General features: G+C 39.4%; 1 protein-coding gene and 1 long non-coding RNA gene across 3 annotated transcripts in view; one reads left to right on the top strand and one right to left on the bottom strand.

The window, feature by feature from the left end:
* Positions 1-2: 2 nt before the first annotated feature.
* Positions 3-8547, top strand: LOC146497704 (uncharacterized). Its single transcript, XR_014870475.1, has 2 exons — positions 3-444; positions 561-8547. It is a non-coding gene; the product is annotated as an uncharacterized LOC146497704 (long non-coding RNA).
* The window catches only part of LOC146497705 (phosphatase and actin regulator 1-like), a 51391-nt gene continuing 33180 nt past the window's right edge, over positions 1386-19596 (bottom strand). For both annotated transcript variants that reach the window (XM_085139251.1, XM_085139250.1), the window contains exons 4-12: positions 19200-19409; positions 18330-18675; positions 13506-13705; positions 12085-12241; positions 8182-8237; positions 7035-7096; positions 5303-5443; positions 4049-4125; positions 1386-3926 (exon numbers count right to left, since the gene is read on the bottom strand). In XM_085139251.1, the coding sequence (XP_084995377.1) occupies positions 3911-3926; positions 4049-4125; positions 5303-5443; positions 7035-7096; positions 8182-8237; positions 12085-12241; positions 13506-13705; positions 18330-18675; positions 19200-19409 (1265 nt within the window). In that variant the 3' untranslated portion in view covers positions 1386-3910. The remainder of the gene's footprint in view (positions 3927-4048; positions 4126-5302; positions 5444-7034; positions 7097-8181; positions 8238-12084; positions 12242-13505; positions 13706-18329; positions 18676-19199; positions 19410-19596) is intronic.

Below are 19596 nucleotides of genomic sequence, written 5' to 3' on the forward strand. Positions count from 1 at the left end.
CTAGTGGAGCGTTGAGGCCACAGCGAGCCTTACTGTGCCAGACAGACTACTTGTTCACATTCTGCCGCATATATTACAGCAGTATAAAGTCACACAATGTAATTTGGTTAAAAAAAAGTACGTTTTACCTGTGTGGAATTAAAGATCCTGCAAAAAAAAGACAAAAAATATTATGTCATTAACGCCTACTGCTTAGGAGGAGTGGTTATTAATTTGAACATCCATACATATTCAAATGAAAAATGGTATTTTTACATATCGGAAGTCTCAATGCTTAAAGGATTATAGTTTATTTAAACTGTCAACTTTGTTAGGATCAACCATTCCTTAAGGCAAATATCTAATCAGCTAATCACATGGCAGTAATTCAGTGCATTCAGGCATGTTTACCTGGTCAAGACGACCTGCTGAAGTTCAAACAGAGCGCCAGGATGGGGAAGAAAGGTAATTTAAGCAGCTTTGAACAAGGCATGGTTGTTGGTGCCAGATGGGCTGATCTGAGTATTTCAGAGACTGTTTATCTAAACTGTGTCTGTCTCTATATGTTTGCCTTGTAACAGACGGGCGACTTGTCCAGGATGTAACCTGCCTCTCTCTGCATGTTAGCTGGGATAGGCACCAGCCCCCCTACGACCCTGAATTTTGGTAAGCAGAACAAGATGACTGGATTACCTACTAGGATATTCCCTCATACTCATCTCCAGGGTTTGTTGATGCCAGAGGAGAATACCCAGGCTGGTCTGAACTAACAGGAAGGCAGTAGTAACTCAAACAATTGTTGCAACCAACATATTCAGAAAAGCATCTCTGAATGTGAACATGTTGAACCTAGATGCAGATGAGCTACAGTAGCAGAAGAGCCCATTGGGTGTGACTCCAGTCAGCTAAGAACAGGAAATGGAGGCTATAGTTAACTAACAATGTTCCTGGTCTGATGATGTATATTTAACTTGTGAGACGAAACCTTTAATGATGCATTTAAATGGCTCTCTCATTTCATTTCTTCCTCCTTTAACAAAAAATGGGATAGGTATATTTATAAGGGCCCTTCCCCTATATACACGTGCCTCTAAAGTATTCATAAGGAATTACCTAATGGGCCAAACCTGATTTGTAATATTCTAAACTGAGGTACATTTTACACCTGAATTGAGAATGTAAATTAGTCTCAATGGGGAAGTTTATTGGATCATAAGAAGAAGGCGCTGAAATGTAAATACTATTAGTAAACATTTCTATCAATAAAACATAAGCACAATTTTTACTGTATATACCCTATAAGTTAGTAAAGAAGAGTGTGTTTTAGTGATCTCAGACTGTAATTACTACAAGGTTAAAGAACAAGCCTAAAATATGTACAAAAATAATAATGCATACAAAGTAAATGCATTCAGAAATGGAGTTTAATTGGCATAATGTATCCTTTACATAGTATTCTGTAGATTAAAAATGGGGGAAAAAAAGAGGACTGCATTCAGTTTTTGTTCAGTTGCTCCACAGACATGTAAAAGGAATCAGATTATTGCTGACATCATGTTCCTTGATTCCAGCAAAATGGAAAGACCTCATGCTCAGCCCGTTGGCTCAGGTTGTTACTAAAGAGCTGAAAATGAGAACTGGAGTGTATTTTTAATATAAATTCCTCCCTATTCCTACTATGCTTGTACTGAACCTCTGGACCTAAAAACATGAAAGAACATGTTGAGATGGCTGAATTATACAGAAGTTGCTCCCAACACGAAATACCACAGATATTAAAGTGTTTGCAATTAGATGATCCATTGAAATTTTGACATTTAAAAAAAAAAAAGGAGGGGGGTGGAGGGGGGGGGGGGGGTGACAAGAAAAATACTTGTGTTTTGATTCTGATCTGAACTTCTTCAGAAATCTAGCAAACCCCTATCCATTCACATACAAACCATGCAGTGCAAAACTTTTTTTTTTTGTCATCAATTCCCTGATTTCGTTAGGTCATCTATCGCTGTCCTTAAAAATAAGGGGAAACCCTGTTAATTTGCAGACAGATGTATTGTAAAAGGCGACCGGCAGCCGTTCAACTCCACTGTTTCTTCATCTGACAATTTCATATCGCAACTTTAAAAGCAATACAGTAGAAAATAATGAAAATATTCTGTGCACATAAAGCTCGTGAGCACTGGACTACTGGTGAAGGGTGGCTGATCAGGTAACAAAGACCACTGAAGTGAAGAGACACACTGGTTACACCTCAGAAATCCAACAATATTTTACACATTTGGACTTTACCTTGAAACAACGGCCACTTTAAAGCCACACTCTTAACAGTGCAAACTATATTTAGGAATAAAAATATTTAAAAATCCTGACTCAGTGAATACACTAAAATCAGTGCTCAAATCTTTTGAAATAGAGAATGCATCCTTTTTCGTGGAGAGTTCCATCAAATCTTGTCCGAATGTGTCGGTAAAGCTGTCAAAGAGGCAGATTTTCAGGTGGCTCAGTCAAGAAAATTGCTGAAAAAGTCCCCTAGAATAAAGCCTTTTTTTTCCTTTTTTTTTTAAAAGTAAGGTATAAAAGAAAACTTTAAACCCTGAAGTGTAGGCATAGTATGTACGCACAGTAAAAAACAATGATGTGTGTGTGTGTGGGGGGGGGGGGGGGGGGGGTACACCTGCAGTTTAACCTTTTCTCTATAAACGCTGGGTATTGCTTCGTCAAAAGCTTGGGTGACACAAGTATAAAAGTAAAGTGTATAATACAATGCACGCTATGAGCAAAGATCATTTCACACACTTCTGCAAAAGAAAAAGAGAGACAATGTGGTGAGTCATCTCTTGATATAAATCACACACATCAAAGCACTGACATGTAAAGATGTAAATTAATCGTTTATGAGCCGAGCGCCTCTAGAAAAAACAAACAAACAAACAAAAAAAAAAGTTAACATTGTCAAAGTAATACAAAACAGGTCATTCTTGCACACACTGGAAACCAGAAAATATCCGCCAGCTGCAAATTTTGACAGTAAATTTATAAGACCGACATGAATAAAATGTAGTTAAATGCAATTCTTCTTTAAATTCGACCTTCTTCAGTATAAACAAAATATACATTTAAAGAGAGAGACAGTACAGGCGTTAGCCCCAACTCTTAAATTCACAGTTAGCAATTAAATGTCAGCATTTTCGGTACAGTGAGAAGTGCATGAAAGAAGTCAGGACTACATAGTAATGACATAGAGGACACTCCAGGGGGTGCTATAGTCTAAGAAAAGCAGAAGGAAAAAAAAAACGTATTGCACATGATTTTTAATGTTGGACGCCTCCTTCCCTCCCGCCCTTCCTCCTGTTTCTCTAAGCTGTTTCCAAAGTCCCAGCAGGTGTAGTAATGATGGAGCTTCTGATGACATAGTGAGCTCAGAACAATCAACCCTGCATCCTGGCACAAAAGCTGTCCGTAAGGGCTAAAGGAGTCTGGTGTGACAGCATAATAAAGAAGAGGAATAAAAACATGTCCACTGAGACAAGTCTACTGGTGTTATTGACATACCAAGGTACAGTTGCCCTCGGTAGATGACACAAGTGTGCCAATCAATCGCAAACGAGAAAACTGGTCTGCTATCCAATCGCCACAGAACTGAGTGCCTGCCTGAGAGCTCAGCAGAGAGGTTTTAGAGATAGTCGAGCAAATTCCACACGGGGCGGGGGGGGGCAATGTGAATCGGCTGGAGTCTTTGTGTGCTACTACATGGATGGAGTAGTGGGTGTCTGCGTCTTGTGGCGTAGTACCGACTCAGTTGTGTGGGACTTGAAAAGGCATTTCAGAAGACATGGCCTTATTGTAGAAACGGGCACCATTTTGCTGTCCAGCACTTAAGGTTCTCAGTGGAGGAGAGCGCCGGTTGGGCACTGCTCGAGACAGTGGTGGTCTACTATGGTCTGTGAAACCTAGAAAGATATATATAAAAAAAAGAGAGGTTTTGAAGTTTCAAGAAGAAGTCGGCACGTGCGTGCCAATATTTTTGGCTGCATTTGAAGTGATATCGATCATGCAAGCTGGTAGTTTGTACCTGGTTAAATGGCGACTTGATTCGTGCACTTCCATCTCGTTGCTCTTGAAATCGTTGAGTTCCTTCCTTATAGCTGCCTGCAGAGGACAAAGAGGAAGAAGACTGAGCGAAGCTGCAAAGGCTTAGCTCACAAACGGCAGCCTTTAAGCCCTGACTCCTTTTAGTATGCTTCATGCATTATTTATGCTCATCTCAAAGCCATGAATGAGTCTTCTGAATTCTTTTCTCACATCACAGGAACCTTCAATTTCCCCCTCTTGAGACTTCTAACAGCCCTAACATAATTTATAATCTGTTGATGATTTACTTGGATAGATTCCTCTTTAAATAGCATTTAGTTTTGATAGCATTGATTTATATAGGACAGATAAAGAGATTGCAGTTAAATGGAATTTTTAGATTTGACCATGACAGATGTATTTTTAGAACATCAAAGCGATATCTACTTTTTTACGGTCTTTGGATCCAAAGCTCCAAATAAAGCAGATTTCAGAGTGGGGAAAAAAAGCCTGCAGTGATCTGAATGCATCAGCAGGGGGCACTGTGGTGTAATTTCACCAATTGGGCCTCACCAAAGCAAGCTTTTGAGTCCAAACCAGTGGGTAGTGAATCATGGCTTCTGTATATAAAAATGGTACGATACAATCTTTTTTAATGACCTTACATCCCCTCTACAATGTCACAGCATGTAACAGAACCCCGGTCAGGTGATTGCTTCTACTATTCAACGTGACGCAAGGGGATGTCTTGGCAGGAGACCAAACAAAATTCTGTGTTGGACGGCAGAAGTAGCAAACAAAAAAAACCAACAAAATAAAACATCAGCACAGCAGTGTTGGGGGGCTTCTTGAGGCACTGCTTGTCCAATTACACTCTTATGTAAGTGGAGACGTTGCATAACCAAAATGCTGAATCCTTATGATTTCTCACATTTCACATGAGTGGACCTCAGGTGTGCCTGTAGTGTTTAGGACGATGCAGAATATCTGCTCAGCAAACTCTAGAGCTCATTAAAAGTCTTAGATCACAGGACAGTGAGCAGCAGGATTGCTTCAAGCTGTTTCTCAAAGGCAAACCAAACAACAGAGTTGGACTTTTCATTATGAAAGAGGAGGAACACACCCTTCTGCTACTACGAGCGTGTCATAAGAAGCACAGAAGCAGAGCTTAAGAGTGACAAATCAAATTAGGGAAGGGGGAATCTTGAGAATATCAGAGATTATCTAATTTTAACAGTAAGATTAGTAAACTGACCTTATCAGCTGCAGTGAGCCGGGTCCAGGGCTTATCCGCCCGCCTGTCGTAGTCCTGGGCATCTGACACCTCCACATAGTCACTGAATCGAATGAGGATTTTGGCCTGTCTCAGTTCCTCTACAGTGGGCCTCTGGCTCAGCTGGAGCAAAATGAGAAAAATTAAAAACATATATTACATTTCTCATAGAAAGTCTTCAGCCTGCATTGTTTTTTTCTTATGCAGGAGGAAGAGTGAGGAAGTCAAGAAACCAGTCCTGATATTTTACTGTGTTGAAAAAGTCTCAAATTAACATTTCAGTTTCTGCTTGACACTGATTACTTTACTCAGATACTGATCATAATTCTCATAAGAAAGTGGGGTTATAAAGGAAACCCAGAAAACTTTATTTTAGTTTAAGAAGCAATAAGCAAAATTTAACAAACAATGGATTAGATTAGAGTACCTGCATGTCTCTCTTCAGCTGCACAGGGTGCTTTTCATTACTCTAACCTCTCTCCTCTCAGGTACACCCAGCAAAAAATAAGAAAGATGCAAGAGCAGACATACTAAAGCTGTCAAATTGGAAATCTGTGGTTTTATGTAGTTAGTCTTCAGCAAAGTAAGTTATTTATAACATGCTGCACACACATAGTGATGCATGAATATTTCAGGAACATGGAACCATAACAGCATAATGAAAAGCTCCCACTGCCTCATGTAGAATCTCATATATAACCTTTAAAATGGGTGCTGTGGCTCTACGCCTGAGTGTAGATCTATTTTTTTGTGAGGTAACGTCTCCTCCCTTACTTAGGAGGTGTCTTTCGGAATGGCTAGACTCAGGTCCTTGCCTGATGAAGTGATGAAGTATTACAACACCCTGCTGTTTAAAAAGCCTGGTTCTTCCATTACTTGGTTTACACATTTGCATAACAAGTGAAAGATCCACAGTTTGATCCTGGAAGGAGACACAAATCCCTTTGGGGTTGTGTCAGAAAGGGCATCTGGTGTAAAAATCTGCCAAATCAAACATGAGGAGCTACCCACTGTGGCGACTCCTTGTGAGTAAGGGAGCAGCCGGAAGTAGATTTAGATTAATTCCCTGTAATAGCATATAGCGCTGAAGCAGAAGGGATGAAATGACATTTTATTTTACAGTTTTTCCTCCTCGTTCACATATTCTAGGGAGTAATGGTTAGAGTACATATCTTTTACTTGATTTGTTGAGAATTGGGTAGCAATACTTTTTGAAAAAATAGCTCTGTTATGTTGGTTATTTTGACCTTGGTTCACCTTGGAGTAAATCGCTTTCAGTTACAGCCATGTTTCTGATTACAACTAAAAAAAAAAAAACCCTCTCTATTCTATTCTATAACTCGCATATTTTAAAGTATATATCATCATTGGTATTTGTCCAACAGCTGAGAGGTTTTGTTTTGAGAAGCATATCTGCAGGTGAGCAGAAAGTGTTATTCTTTAATTTGACAGGGATGGGAACATGCTCAACACCTCCCTATGGGGTCTAAGAGTTTGGCATCCAACATGTTGAAGGGACAAGGGCAACAAGGGCATCAGTGTCTCCTGAGGGAACCTGAGAAGTACCAACACCAGGCCCACGCATACACACACACTCCATTTCATCAGATGACTCACTATCATAGTGTTTGTTTATCCTGGCCAACAACTTACCCCCTCCACGTGCCAAAAGAGCAAGTGTGGGTTCACACTTTTGGAGCTATTTTGGACTCACCTTTCGCGTGAGCCTTCGTTTTATCTCCCTTTTCTCCTCCATTTCCTCCTGCTCATTGCGAGCTGCAAAGAATGAAAGGATGAAGTGTTAACCTTTGAATACAGGCATCCGTACAGTGGGGCTCTTTGTGAAATAAGTACAAGCGCACCGCTTGCTTAAAATGCCTCATTTGTTCCACACTTAACTGGATAAGTCCCTTAAAGCTTAAAAAGCTTCCATCATTGGCTGTTTTATGCTTTTAGGAGAGGTTAAGCATGAGGAGATGAGGAGTGACTGCTTTGTTTCTTTCACATTGTCCCAGAGCTTTTCAAATGTATATAAGTTCTCTTTTGCTGATTAAGTCAAGTTCTTATTCCTCACTAAATTCCTGTATGTGTTGTCCTGCAGATTCCACCGGAATCACAATGACAAACAAAACAAAAAAATAAGTTAAAACGAGAGACAAGAGTAAACAAGAAGCACACTGGGACACTGCTGTTTGCAAAAAGCTTCACCAGTCAGTCTGTATTTATGCTTGTACTAAACACACACTCCATTTCCAGTACTACATGCAGTTTGGGATTTTAGATGTTGCTTCATTACAAAATAAAGTCCCGTTTGTTTAACCTTGGTTTTGTATGTGTGTGAGTGACAGGGAGGACATGACTTGTCAGTCATAAATTGTTACTTTGTCTTTTTTCCCCCTGTACTGTTGCCAATCATCCAAGAGCCTCTGGGAAAGCAGGAACTGATGGTAAATCAGTCTTTGATGTGAGCTCTGCAGAGTCCCAGGAAACAGAACTGCTTCTCTCTGATACTGCATGTGTGTGAGCTAAGAAAGCAGTCTCTGTGGACATGACTCCTCGGGGAACCCTGCTACCTTGCATGACTTTCACAAAAAGGCAGATCGAGGAGGAACAAAAGAAAGAGATGCATGACCATGAGCACTCACATAACAGGGTCTCATAATAATAATTTTAAAAATTAATAAAAAATGTAAAAAAATAAAAATAAAATAAAAAATTTCCACGTTGCACTTCATGAAGTCAGCATGCACAAGAAGGCAGCTACAAATGTGAGCCATGTGTAGCTAAAAAGCAACGTTTCAAGGACCTTTTTGCACATTTTTAGCTATGTAATGTTAAATAAACAAGTTTAAGATACTCACGTTTGAGGATGTTCCTTTGCTCTAGCTCCTCAGCTGTGGGTCTCTGACTCAAGCGTCTGATGAGAAACAGAAATCCACAGTCAGCACACAATCAGAGAAAGGAGGTCAGCGAGGAAAGTCTGAACCAATATGGGAGCAGTTTTGAGATGATCACATTTAAAAAAAAGGAAAAAGAAAATACATCCAAATATTTTACAGGTTTTTCTCATTAAGATGACTTTAACAGTCACAGGGTTCAATTAATGTTCACATCAAACATCGGAATGACTTTGAAAACATGACTTTGTTATTGCCAGACAAGCCGGTTTGTGGATCTCTTGGGATTTTCAGCCACAAATGTCTCTAGAGTTCAGAACAGTATGGGGGGGGGGGGGGACCCAGTGAGGAGCAGTTCTACAGAGGGGAAACATCTTGGTGATGAGAGGCCACAGAACAGCTAGCCTGGTACAGAAAATCCACTCCCAGCAAGTGCAGCTGAGAGCAGCAAAGCACCTCAGAATGCAATTCCAAACTTTGAGGCCAACAGGCTACAATAGAAATCTGAGGGTGCAGTGGGCAGAGGCTCACAAAAACTTAAGCACAAACGCAAAGACAGTTAAGAAATAAATGTAATCAGAATTTCTGATCCAAATCATCAATCCGTGGACCAACCTTACTTTGTGGATTGGAGGTGTGATGGTTTGGGGAAAAAAAAAAAAAAAAAAAAATGGGCAAATCTTGGATTCCTTAAATTATCACTGTTTGACTGCCATTGTGTGTATGAGTATCATTGCTGACCAAGTTGATCTTTTCTTCGTACAAATTGCTGATGGCTACTTCCAGCTTGATGATGCACCTTGTCACAAAGCTAAAGTCACCACTAACTGGGCACATCAGCGTGGCAGTGAGTACAGTCACCTCAATAACCTCAGCAGTCACCAGATCTGAATCCACAACACCTTTGGGATGTTTTATAAGGGGTGATCCGCAATGTGAATGTGCAGCTGCCAAATTTGCAGAACTGATGTGATGCAGTCACGTCACACACGAAAATTCAGGGTATTTTGAGAGGACAAGAAGTGTTCCAAAACAGAATAGTTCAGGAAAAAGCTGCTTAGCTCATTTTTTTTCTCCCCTACATTCTGCAGAGCGTTCACTTCCCAGCTTTGACATCGACTCCCGACAAGTTTATCTTATTGACACGTTGGCTCACAGAACAAGCACTTTTATATAGTGCTGGGAATAAGTTGCGTAGAGTAAGTTTAGAGTAAAATGCATTCTCAAACTGAACTGAATACAAATGACCTCAATTCTAATTCTTCCTTGTGTCCTGTAGAAGTTATTTATGAGCAACAGAGTTGTATATTGTTTTAGTTGAAAGGCTTTTATCTTATTTAAGCTCTTGCCTCATGACAGCTTGACAGGTGAAAATCCAAAAAGTCACTCATTCATGATCACCAATCCCCACAATGACTCAATGATAAAGCAGTGATGGAATGCAGGAATAAGGCTAAAAGCAAAGCCAGATACCCCAAACCACCAAACTCTTATCTGATGCTGTATCAGGAAAATATGACTGTGACACCTTCAGCTGCTGAGTAAAAAGGTCTTTACAAATTTACTGCATACAGCACCTACACAGCAAAAAAACAGAACAGACAAATATGCTTTATTTTATTTTATACAACATCAGAGTAGATATGCTGTGCACAGGTTATCTCTAGTATGATTATTAAGTGGCTGGAAGTACTAAGATGCACAAAGGCAGTCACTCAAAATACTTTCAGCTGGAGACTCTTATAATAGCAATCTATCCAAAACAAGTGGTGGTAGATCTGTCTTTGAGGACTGGATCAATGATTGACTCAGTTTATTTAGATCTGACCCCTTTACTGCTCATCAAAATGAGATACTGTAGCCAGACATAGTTCTGTGCAAAGAAAAGTCCAGGCACTAAATCCCAGACTGGGTTTTTGGATATCTCAGCATGGACTGAAGATTATGTAGTAAGCTCCATTTACTTTTGAACCTTTTACCAGTTTAAGTGATGCAAATAATAGAGATGGTGAAGGTAGATGAGTTTAAATACCTGGGGTCAACCATGTAAAGAAAATGCAGATAGTGAGGTGCATAAGAGAGGTGAAGAAGAGTTTACAGGCATGGTGCAGCAGATGGAGATGAGTGACATTAAAATATATAGTTAGTGCTATATTTTTGTTTAACCACTCAAATTAAACCCAAGTCTTTGCTTTAAGCTCTTTATTCTTTACAGCTGAATGTTTTGATACATGGCTAGAATAGTAAAAGTTGTCAGTTTCAGACAATCCCGAAAAAATCTTTTTAAACATTTTCAGCCTTATTAATATTTTAAAAAGTGCTTGTTTCTGAACCCTGTGCAAGTATTGCGGAGAATACAAATTCCTTCTGAACAAGTAAAATTTGTAACCCTTCCAGATATCAATGATGTGTGGAAGTGAGAAATCGCTCAATCATTGATTTAGTTTCTTTCTCTCTGAGCTGCTGCTGACTTATACCAACCAATTATTTAGCAGCATTTAGAAGGACAAACATCATTGTAATTACATCCAGAAATTCAATATACACAAATAAGATATAAGAACGCCTAAGAAATCTGCCCAAGAAAAAAAGGAAAATTTAAAAAGAAATAAAATACATGTTACATGAAAATATGAATACAGTCATTAAATCCAGCGGAGAAAGAAAAAAAAAAACAGGATAAAACTGCGTTTATTAACTTTATGAAGGGTAAAAGCACTTCATTTTACTTTCCATACTTTTCCCAGTGAATCAGGTCAGCAGAACTAAGCTGAGGTCAGCGTGTCCTAGATCAGCATTATCATAATCAATTCTAACTGGCCTGGCACAAGCAATTACTTTAAAGGACACAATGCCGCTGGTAATAAAGAGTGAAAAGGGAAAGTGTTTGTTAGGTGATACTGTATAAAGGACGCTGTTACAGAGCTGGAACATGAGAACTAAGCAGACAGTATGTCTGAGAACATGTACTGTGCTGCCATCACAGTGAGGAGTAGTGCCAGTGTCTCTAGGTAATACTCCGTCAGTGCCGCATCTCATATCGAATTGCACTATTCAGATTTTCATTTTTACCAAGGAGCTGGTGGTTTCTTTGCCCCCTTACCACATCATTACATCCGCTTTATTTAGTCGCGCATGTTCATAAAGCCCAGTGAAATCAAATGAGACCAAGCGTTACATCGTTTGATCTGCTCAGTTACTAGAATTCACATTCATGACCTCAACATATGTATATACATTCCTATGACTTGCACACACGGCGTCACTGCAGTGTGTGTAAACTGCTGATATGAAGCGGCTTGCGCGGTGCTGCTGTGTGGAGGAGTCGGGTGGAGATAGTTTGGCACATGCATCACTGTGGTGATTCAGTGAGCGAGGCAGGGAGTCAGGCAGGAGAGGAAGAAAGTGAGAGAGAGACAGGGTTAGAGAGAGAAATGGAGAGAGAGAGAGCACTCGAGAGAGAAGACAAGAGCAGGAAAAAAAGGAGGAGGGGGGAGTTTGATGCATCACTGAAATTAGGTCAGCTCCATTTTCAGAGACTCGTTTTAACGAAATAAAGCGTTTATCCTTATCGGATATTGGGAAGGAAAAAACTGAAAGGATAGAAAATACTGAATAAAAATAAGACTCACATGGGCTTTGGACTGAGTCACAATACTGTTAAGCCAGGCCATTAGGAATTGTCAGCCCAAAGTAAAACAAATGCTTGCGATGGCTGAGAAAAGCCAGTGCTGTTGCCCAACAGCTGTTATCAGGCTGGCTACAGCAACATCAGCCAGGCCTGCTGGAAATATCTGTCCCAGAAATTGTGGCTGTATTGTAATTGTATTCAGACTAAGAAGAAAAGCATGTGCGTATGATTCTCACCTTGTGAGTTTGGTGCCTATCTGCTGCCTAGATTCCAGTCTCTCTTCATCTGTCTGCATGGGCAGGATGTTTTTCTCCTCCAGTTCCCTCTTAGATGGACGGTTACTCAGCTTGATGGCCAAAGAGTCTTTTCTTAGTACCTTCTGAGCCAGTGTACCTAAATTTGAAATGCAAAATGTTAAAATAGTTATGGTAAATAGGTATTGGTATAGTAGGTATGGTAAAAATAAGTACGCGAAAATGGGGTTTAATGTACTGATCTTTGCTATTTGGCCTCTGTTTTCTGGATCTTCCAGAAATATTTTATACCATGGATTTAAAACAATAGCTCTCTCACATTATGTTCCTTCCATGCATTCTGCACAGTTCAGCAGTTTTTCCAAGAGAATATGCATCAAAGTTTTGGCTGATAATTCAATTCTAGATACATTTCTGTGAATCTTTCGGCCCTACTTTGAAGGTTAGTTTAAATCTGAGTTCCAAGAGCCTTCATGTGAAATAAGGAGCCCTGACAATTATGATCAGTCAAACAAACAGTCTCTATGTCTGCAAATATGAGCTGTCCAAACAAAAACAGAGAAAGACACTTCTGTTGCTAAGGCACCCTGTTTCTCAAATGCCCTACCTTCGACTTTAATTTGACTTACAACTAGTGCAGAACAAAATGTACATGTTTGGAGAGGTCACACTGCAGCTCGAGTGAGCAATTCACAGAAAGAATGGGGTGTGTTAACAAAATATGCAGCTCATGCACACCACCAACAGCAGTTAGCTTCAATAGCTGCACCGAATTGGTCCTATGTTTATGCATGAACAATGATGCATAAAACCATAGTATGATTTAATTTATATGTCTAGAAAAGTTAATTTATACATGACATATTATGATATCATGTTGCCTAACAACCATCTGACAACAACTAAAAATCACAGACCAAGCAATACTGTAGCACAGGTATGTTATAGTTATCTCAACTGACATTAATCCTTAGCTTAACATTTACTGTTATTTTTGGTATTTTATATAACACACACTAACTAAACGAGGCATGCCCCAGTGTGTATGTGTGCGTCACAGTTAATTATCACAAAAAGAAGCCTAAAGTGAGCTACATAATCAAACTAGATCTCCAGCTTTATACTTGCCAAGTATAAAACAGATTACATTTTATATTTAAATTAAAAAAAAACAAAACAAACAAAAAAAAAAAACAGGGATTTTTAAATGAAATTGTTTGGGTGCATAGTTTAAAAAATAAATAAATAAATAAATAACCAACCGTACTTGATAAACTAAATCAAAATAACATCCTCAAAAGTCAGACAGTAATAGATTAAGGGACAGATCAGGCATCTGCTGATGAGCATAGTGCAGTAGTGCAATTTCACTACTCGGTGTTACCATGACAGCTGCCACTTACTTGTAAATATTGAGTCGTCATCTTCATCATCGTCTTCATCGTCATCCACATCATCATCCTCATCCTTATACATGCTGGGTAGATCTTCATAGTCAGATTCATTAGGCAAGTTCTCCTTATCATCCTCGTAGTCGATGATCACAGATGGCACTTCTCTTCTTTCTAAGGGGACACACTGACCACCGCCGTGCAGAGCAGAGCTAGAGGAGCGAAAGGGAGATAAGTTATGATGGTTCTGAGCCAAGTATGAATATTAATAGACTGAACAATTTCCAAGAAAAAAATCGAATGCTAAACAAATAACAAAAAGATGATATTTTATGTGCGTATCACAAACATTGGGTTGTTGCGTAATGCCTAAAAAAAAAATTGGGAACACACTACTTTCAGACATAAACATGAGGATGGCGTCACTATTCTGTGAAAGACTACCAATAGCTAATAAGTTCAACAACTTAAAGTCACTTCTCAATACAAATAAAAAAAAAAAAATCAACAGGGCATATCATTAAAAGACTTATGGAATACAGAGAAATCTCTCTGCACAAAGTACAAGGCCAAAAATTAAGACTGAATGGCTTTTACAGCACCTTTAGCCCCTGAGATAAATGTATTAATGAAATAATAATATTAATATTACAAAAAACAAAACCGATAAATAATGCTCAGCAGCATTTCTAAAACCACTGTTAGAAAGCATGGTTCATCACTGCAAACAGCACTTCAAGAATGTCATTTCTACCATGTAAAAGACAAAACATTCATTTAATGGGAAGTAAGGTAAAGTGAAAAACTGCCCTGTTGTCTGACCAATTAAAATAAGAAATACTTTGTCAACCTCACCATGCAATTCAAAAGCCAACTCCAATTTGGAGAAATATGTGCTGCCAAATACAGACATCTTTTTGAGGGAAGGCTTAGCTTATTTTAGCAAGACAATGCCATATCACAACATATACACATAACCACAGCTCAGTAGCTAAAGTCCATGCCAGTCCATGAGTCCATGTGCTAAATTGGCCAGCTTATCTGCTGTTTAGACCTATCACACACTGAAAACAGCTGGCAGGTTATGAAATGGGGAAAAAATATGACACTGAAATGCTGAAAATTGAAATCCCTAACAAGCAAAACAGACCATAAAACAGTAAAAAATCATCTCCTTAAATATATATTTTTAAAAAAATGTACATAATTCAACATCTGGAAAGTGTTATATTAGAACCATTGTAAAATAGATTATTTGAAAGTCATTGCACTGTGCTCTTGTTTACATTTTACACAGCATGCCAACTTTTCTTGGAACAAGGTTATGACAGATTAGGAGGATGGCCATATTATTTGGCCTTGCTAAAAGGGTGAATTTATGAAAACCCTGAGCCAGAAAATCCAGTTGAAATGGGGAAGATCATCATCTCCATTATCTTTCAGCATTTTTTTTTTTCTTAGTTTCATACAGTATTATTAAAACAATAGCCCGCACAAAACCCAGAAAATGAAAATGGCTCAAAAACAATAAATTGGCTTTGGGCTTCTGGTGCAGAACATAATGATAGCTTAGTGGGTTTTTAATCCAAGTATAAAGCGAGGGGAGATACACTGTGTAACTGGAGCTGAAAGAAAACTTCAGTACAAAAAGCCTGAATACCAACTAACTGCATTTCTGCGAAGCCCTACGCAATACCATGCAATTCTCTGAGCTGCACAGAAGGAAAAAAAGAGTAACGGATTATACAACTTGCATTATTAACAGCAGTCTGACGAGAATAAACTTCACTTTCACAAGCAGTCACCGGTTGGCACTAGCAAGCAACAGTGACATATTTGACAGATTCATTAATAACGGCCTAGCTGAAGGTTGTTATGATGGGACACTGTGATGTAACCACGTCAGGCTTTCAGACTAATTGTGAGCAACATCAGGGCCATTACTTCCTTATCCCTACTCGAATAGCTTTGGTGAAAAAGAGATCCTAATGTAAGAGGTTACATAATGTGCAATCCGCTATCATGTCCCTTTTCTCCAAACATGAAGAAATGCAGCTCTTGTAAAGAGCAGCTGGTCATGTTATGTCAGGCCAACTGTTGGAGGGACGCCTACTCCATGCGCCTGTGCCCACACATACACACATTTACTTCAAAATTAGGCCATGCTGCCCTGTGAGGCAGTGTGCCGATTTAGACCTGTATGGTAGTGCTACAGAGCTGGCAGGATGCGACCTCAATAACACAAGAGCATATCTGAAAGTAGCAGACACAGTGCCACAAAAACAAATACTAATAAAAGAGGACCCTCTATGCTAATGACATTTCTCAGTGATTACTCTGATTAGACCTGTTCTAGGGACAGCTTTTAGTAACAAGACATTCATTACTCCATAATGACCAGAAACTCATCAGATAAAAAAAAGAAAAGAAAAGAAAAGAAATCAATTCTTTGTAGAAGAAAAATGTCACTAGCAAACGCAAGGGAAATTCTGCATTAAACGCTATACTAATATTAGCCATGTAACTGTAAATCCACCTGCCTAAAACTGTGCAGATCCCCTTTCTGCTGCTAATAAAGAAGCTCTTTTCTGGTGCACAGACTCCATAAGACCTCTTGGAAAGTGTCCTCTCCTATCAGACACAAGGACTTTAGCATCAGATGCATTACGTTCTACAAACTGTGATGCAGGGCCTGTATGGATGAGACTTTTTTTAATAAATACCACTGATTGGACTGAAAATCTAGAGGCCAAGTAAAAAAGTTCAGATTTTTTTGATGCTACTTACACCATTTCCAAGCAACTGCCATCAGGAAATATTGCTTTAGTAATATATGTAGTTAAACTCTCTGTCATTTCTAAGATTTTAAATATAAGGACATAAAAAGTTATCAGGTATTGCCAGGTTTTAAAATGAGGTAAATACCACCTTTAGCAGCAAGAACTTGAAGTAATCATTTTCTGCTTGACTTTATCAGTCTTTCACATTGTTGCTGAATGAATTTTGAACCATTTTCTTTACAATTTTGCTTCAGTTCAATGAAGCTTGTGGGCATTTGTTTATGCACAGCTCTCTGAAGATACACTTCAGTCAGGCTGAGGTCTGGACTTTGACTGGGCCTTAATTATTATTTTTTTAAATCATTCTGTGGGTTTTCTGCTGTGCTTGGGATCACTGTCCTGCTTGACCCAATTTCAGCCAAGCTTTAGCTTTTGGACAGATGGCCTCACATCTGACTCTTAAATTTCAAGAGTTTATGGTCAACTCAGTGACTGCAAAGTAGCCAGATCCTGTGGCTGCAAAAGAGCCCAAATCATCACCCCTCCACCACCTTGCCTTACATGAGGTATTTGTCCTAATATGTTGTTTCGTTTTCATCAAACGTGGCACTGTGCATTATGGCCAAGCATCTCTATTTTGGTCTTCTTTGTCCAAAAGACATTTTTTAAGAAGTCTTCTTCACATGCAACATTGCAAACCTAAGCTCTGCTCCCATATTTATTTATTTTTTTTAGATAGAAAGAGGTTTTCTACTGGCAGCTCTTCCAAATAAAACATATTCGTTAAGTCTTTTTCTAATTGAACTGTCATGAACTTTAACATTTAGCATGCCAACTGAGGCTAGTAAAGTCTGAAATTTATTCCTCTGGTTTTCTTTTTGCTGACCACTGCATGGTCTGACCTTGGGATGAATGTGATAGGACACCCACTCCTGGAAACATTGGCAGCTCTCTTGAATATTTCATACTCTATACACTGTAGAATGATGAACTTCAAATTAGGAATGGCCTCATAACCCTTCCCAGATTGATGCAGCAATAAGTGCTTCTTTAAGATTCATTACCACCCAAATTGCTGTTTTTATAGAGGTCCTTACACTTGCTGCCAATCAATTCATCAATTGCATTTGATTTGCAGCACCTAGCTGCTACTTACCCTCTCAATTCCCATGGAATCAGTAAGGCTGTACTTTGTTTTTCACTTACTGCTTTTGCATTTTTGCTTATTTTTTTAAATAAATAGTGACATGTTGTACCATGTCTTTTATTACTGTTCATCTGAGGTTGTATTTACCTAATTTTAAGACCTGCTAAGGGCTCGAATGTGATTATTATTATTTTATTACATTCTAAAACCTTGGGTTTGGGTGTACTTTGTTTTTACCATGACATATTATATGTGTATGCAATTCTGGCATAACATTCCCTGAGAATCACCTCATCTTCTTCCCACAGTGCATCTTGCACTCATGTCTTCTACGGATAACCAATTCTCACACACTCAGGTGTCAACATGATGTAAAAGAAAATGTCACTCATCAGACCAGGCAGCCTTTCTGTTTTGCTCCCTGGGAAGGTTTTGGTGGTATATTCATGCATGTGAAGGTTCTCAGTCATCCAGGTCATGGTACACTAACTTGGAAAGAAAAATGACTGGACTTCTTCAAGTTTTTTGAAGATGTTTCACCTCTCATCCAAAAAGCTTCTTCAGTTCTAAGACCAAATGGTGGCGAGTCCCAGATATATTCAACATGTTCACTCTGATACGTCTTGGTCAGCATCACAATTTGATCAGTTTATTACATTTGTCCATTTTCTTTCTATGTTTTCTGTAATTTAATGTTCTCCTGCTGCCTATCGTGGCCCTCCCCGTGTTGTGACTGATGAGTGTAGTTCTGTTACATAAGATCCATCTGTGTCATTTTTAAACATACACACGCAGCATTGTTTAAGTTTACTTAAGATATTACATGTGATTTACAGACAGAAACTGAGCCATAATCCTTCCCTGCCTTCCCACAATCAGATTGAATGACCAGAACTGAGAGCTACTAACCTTTCAAACCTCTGCATGGAGAGTGCCAGGGTTTTATTGAGCTCCTCGATGATCCGACTGGGGGCGTGTAAGCTGCCGTACTGAAGCTGGAGCGGGTGACCGTGGCTCTGGTGTAGACTGGCTAGACCGATAAGCTGGGAGGGCAGTAAGGTGCCATGTAGGGAAGGCATGCCCTGGGGAGGGGCAGACTTTTGTGGGAGAGAGTTGAGGGGGTTGGGGGATGGAGAAGGGGAGGATGAGGAGTCCAGCCCCCCTGGAGGCACACAAATCATCACTTTCTTGGGTGGCAGAGGTGGAGAGTGCTTTCCCCCAGGCATGCAGGGCAACTTCATTGGCTGGCAAGAATCTAGGGAATTGTTAAATAAAAAAAAAAAAGGACAAAAAGAAGATTCATTGGACTTATTATATGAATGTCATGCATGGCATAGCTACTGCAGTTTATGGTGCAGATAGATAAACAAAGAAGACAGATGAGTGGAAACGGCTCAAACATCAGCCCCGAGTGGGGGAATTACACCAGAGTAATGCCACTTCTCTCTCCTGACAGATTGACAATGACAGATAAAGTCAGCTGACCCAACCAGAGAGGGATTTAATGAGACTAGCATAATCCTATGAGCATGTGTGGCTGTACAGGTACAGTTTAAAGCCAAAGCAGTTATCAACACAAGTACCTGGTATTTACTTTAAAAATTAATCAATGACGCAACACCCAACAATGTGCACTTTAAGGAAAAATATTAAATCAAGTGTATATTATGTTGTATTTATTCTGCTTGGATTAAAGAAAATTTCTAGAAAAAAAACATATTGCCTGGAGTGATTAAAGCTGCACAGGCATGGAACGGACCATAATCTAGGACAACTAACCTGTGCTGTGGTTTGGGATCCTAGAGAAAGGCTTTGGGGGGAGAGCAGGAGGCTGTTTATGGTAAAGCGGTGGTTTGGCAGGGTTGTCCTGATGGTCCTGATGGCCTGGATAGCCAACAGATTTCTTAGTGGGCAAGACCATCGACGATTTCATAGAGGGCTCCTGAGTGCAGACGCTGCCATCCATTGAGGATCGGAATTCAACGGTTGCTAAAACAGAAGGAAGAAACTATCAATCTGTAAACAGTCAAAAATGCATTTGACTACACAAGAAAGACACTTTCTAAAAAGACTGCATAAACTAAGTTTAAAATGAACTTGAGGTGTTTTTGAGACACTGGGGGCTTGGACTGTTTACAAACCCGAGAGCTTTTTTATCAGCACACACCAGACCGTG

The sequence above is a fragment of the Neolamprologus multifasciatus genome, chromosome 18 (genome assembly GCF_963576455.1).
Source record: "Neolamprologus multifasciatus chromosome 18, fNeoMul1.2, whole genome shotgun sequence".
Classification (NCBI taxonomy): domain Eukaryota; kingdom Metazoa; phylum Chordata; class Actinopteri; order Cichliformes; family Cichlidae; genus Neolamprologus; species Neolamprologus multifasciatus.